This window comes from Helobdella robusta (assembly GCF_000326865.2).
Source record: "Helobdella robusta unplaced genomic scaffold HELROscaffold_15, whole genome shotgun sequence".
Lineage (NCBI taxonomy): Eukaryota > Metazoa > Annelida > Clitellata > Rhynchobdellida > Glossiphoniidae > Helobdella > Helobdella robusta.
In genome coordinates, this window is record NW_008703839.1 from 3,821,512 (window position 1) to 3,824,362 (window position 2,851).

General features: G+C 32.1%; 1 protein-coding gene across 1 annotated transcript in view; it reads left to right on the forward strand.

Annotated features, from left to right (window-relative positions):
* Nucleotides 1–1,146, forward strand: part of HELRODRAFT_169540 (hypothetical protein) — a gene marked incomplete at both ends in the record, with an annotated part of 7,293 nt that extends 6,147 nt beyond the window's left edge. The window contains 3 exons of the mRNA XM_009015334.1: nt 184–438; nt 605–745; nt 1,015–1,146. Of these exons, the coding sequence (XP_009013582.1) occupies nt 184–438; nt 605–745; nt 1,015–1,146 (528 nt within the window). The remainder of the gene's footprint in view (nt 1–183; nt 439–604; nt 746–1,014) is intronic.
* Between the last annotated feature and the right edge of the window lie 1,705 nt (nt 1,147–2,851).

The following is a 2,851-nucleotide window of genomic DNA, read 5'->3' on the forward strand; positions in this document are numbered from 1 at the left end:
TATGTATATATATATATATATATATGTATATATATATATATATATATATATATATATATATATATATATATATATATATATTTATAGAATATTGTATATATATATATATATATATATATATATATATATATATATATATATATATATATATATATATATATATAATTGAACATTTAATATCAGGAACGACTTACTTTATTGTCCGAACAAGAAACACTGCGCATATACAGTCGTGCTGGGAGAGCAACAGCCAACCAAGGGGAGTGTCTCAGTGCTTGTGCTGTGCTTTGTTCTGAAGATTTCTGTTCCCCTCATGATCTTGACAATGGGGAAGGTTTTGGAGGGGCCGGTGGTCCCAAAGATTCAAGGTCAAGGTTTAATGGCAGACATTTCAATGCTTGGTTGCAGGAAATTGTGGACAAATACGCCAAGCTTAAGGTATTTGTTGCAACTATTCTTATTTGTTTCAATGTTAATCTACATGATTTATTTTGTTTCTTCTAACTCTGATATTTTTTCCTCTGTTGATATATATTATTATTTTTTTTTAAATTTTAATATACATAACCTTAACCATTAAATTTAATTTCTTTGTTTTTTTTAGGCCAAACTGATATCCCGTCATCACCAGGAAGCAGACATTCTACACTGTACCCAGAAACTTGATTGGGAGTGGGGCATGAAAGAAAAAGGTCTATACGACACACAACTCACCCCAACTGACATTAAAACATTCGTCCCTCTGGTACATGTTGATGATGAGCTGGAGCTCTCTATCACATAAAATACCGAGCCCTCCACACATAATCTGCTCGACGCCGGTCATTCGTTCTGTTGGATTAAGGTTCAGATTGGACCTGATAAAGTGGTTTTTTCTCAGATGTCGGTTCACAAGAGCATGTGTGTGGATCAAAGTGAACATCCAATGTTGTAATGTCGTGAATGGGTCGGACAGTTTGCTATTTATTTCACTGGCCCAGTGTTATATGTTGGAGTGTTTGGATTGGTAAACAGAAATGGGTGGAAACAACGGAGTGCCTGATGGGAAAGTTCATGATGTTGTTAATGGTGATAGCGACGTTGACAATGAGGAAGAGGAAGACGACAACGACACTGGGTAGTATATGGCCAATAAGAATGCAATGAAAGAACAAACATGTGATGAACACGTACGTTAGTAACAGCTGTGCTTTAAGATTTACAACCTAACAACCAACAGCAATTTAATAGTCTGAGTGAAGAATATTTTATGCGGGTGTATTTTCTAATTTACACTTCTTCTCATCCAGACCTTGCCATTCCCGTTTCAATGCAGTTGTTTGTTACGTTCTAGTAGTTCGATGTTATTCATGCTTTTCAGCCGCTATATCCAGCAATACCATACGAGTTGAGTACCACAGCAAATAAAAGTTAATATTATAATGTGATGAAGTCAAAAGAAGGAAAATTTAAGTGCATTCGTGTATTTGTACACACACATGTATTTATGAGGAGCTAATCATTAGCATGTGGTCACTAGAAATTGCTTCAGCCTACTGTTGTGCTCCACTACATTCAACATCCAATAGAAGTGCACATTAATCAGTTGAGTTTTGAGAAAAAAGATCTGATCACGATGAAATAATGATGTTGTGTGATGTTCCTTTGCATGACCCCTCACTAATTCGAACTTTTACTATTAGTTTTTATTACAATGGCGGCTGTTTACTGAGAGACGTTAGAGGAGAGATTACAGAGTAGAAAATAAAATGAATGATTACCATTGGCAACATCAGTTAACATCTCGTGTTCTCCAGTTATTTTTTCTTGTGAAATGAATAAATTTGTTAGTATGTGGAAAGAGATAGAGAAAGAAAACGAAGAAAATTTTTAAAACACAAAAGAAGCGGCTGTTTGTGACATGACTGATGAAAACAATCACCGCAATATGTCAAGGAACTCCTTCTACTTTAATTCTCCGAGTATTTTACATAGATAATTAAGTTTTAATAAAAATTTTAAAAATTCGGGAACACTTACTGAAAAGAGTTAAAGGAAAATGATAAAAGCAAAAAAATAATTGACTGTTTCTTCGACGACTTTTGAAATTATTGAAATGAAGTTTTTTGTTTGTTTTTTCATCGAGATATCATCATTAACTTCTTCTCAATTCTTACACAACATCACAAAATCTTTTGAAAATCTGTTCGATGATAAAGAAGACAGTGGATAAATTAGTTTTCACTCATTGAAGAATATTCAGAGTTACAAAATTAGAAGTGAAATAGTTAGATGCTGCTTTATTGCAGGTTTATATTTAGTCTGTGATTGACATTTTTGTTATTATTTGTGTGCGCGTTACCTATTGCGTTTGTTTGTTTATTCGTTCGTTCGTTTTGTCGCATGTTTGTTCCTGGCTTGTAAATAGATATCTTTGCTGTGCACATATTTATACATCCTTATGTTACGTTACATTAAATTTATATTTGATGTTCTTCATTATCATCTTTGTTTTTGATGGTAATTGTGTCATGAATATTGTGATCATTACCGTTGTTATAATAGTACTTTTCTTCTTCTTATCATCCTCATCATTGTGTCATCATCGTAATTTATATGCTGGTTCTTATTACATTATTATTAGTAGTAGTAGTTGTATTATTAAATTTTATTTTTTAGTTCTTTTATTTATTACATTGGTTACTTTTATTGTTGTTGTTTGTGTTGGCATTGTCGTTGTGGTTGATGTTGGGTTTGTTTGCCAATGCTTGTTTTTCTTCTAGATAAACATATATTATATATATATATATATATATATATATATATATATATATATATTCAAATTACATATATATTGTAACGTTGCTTAAAT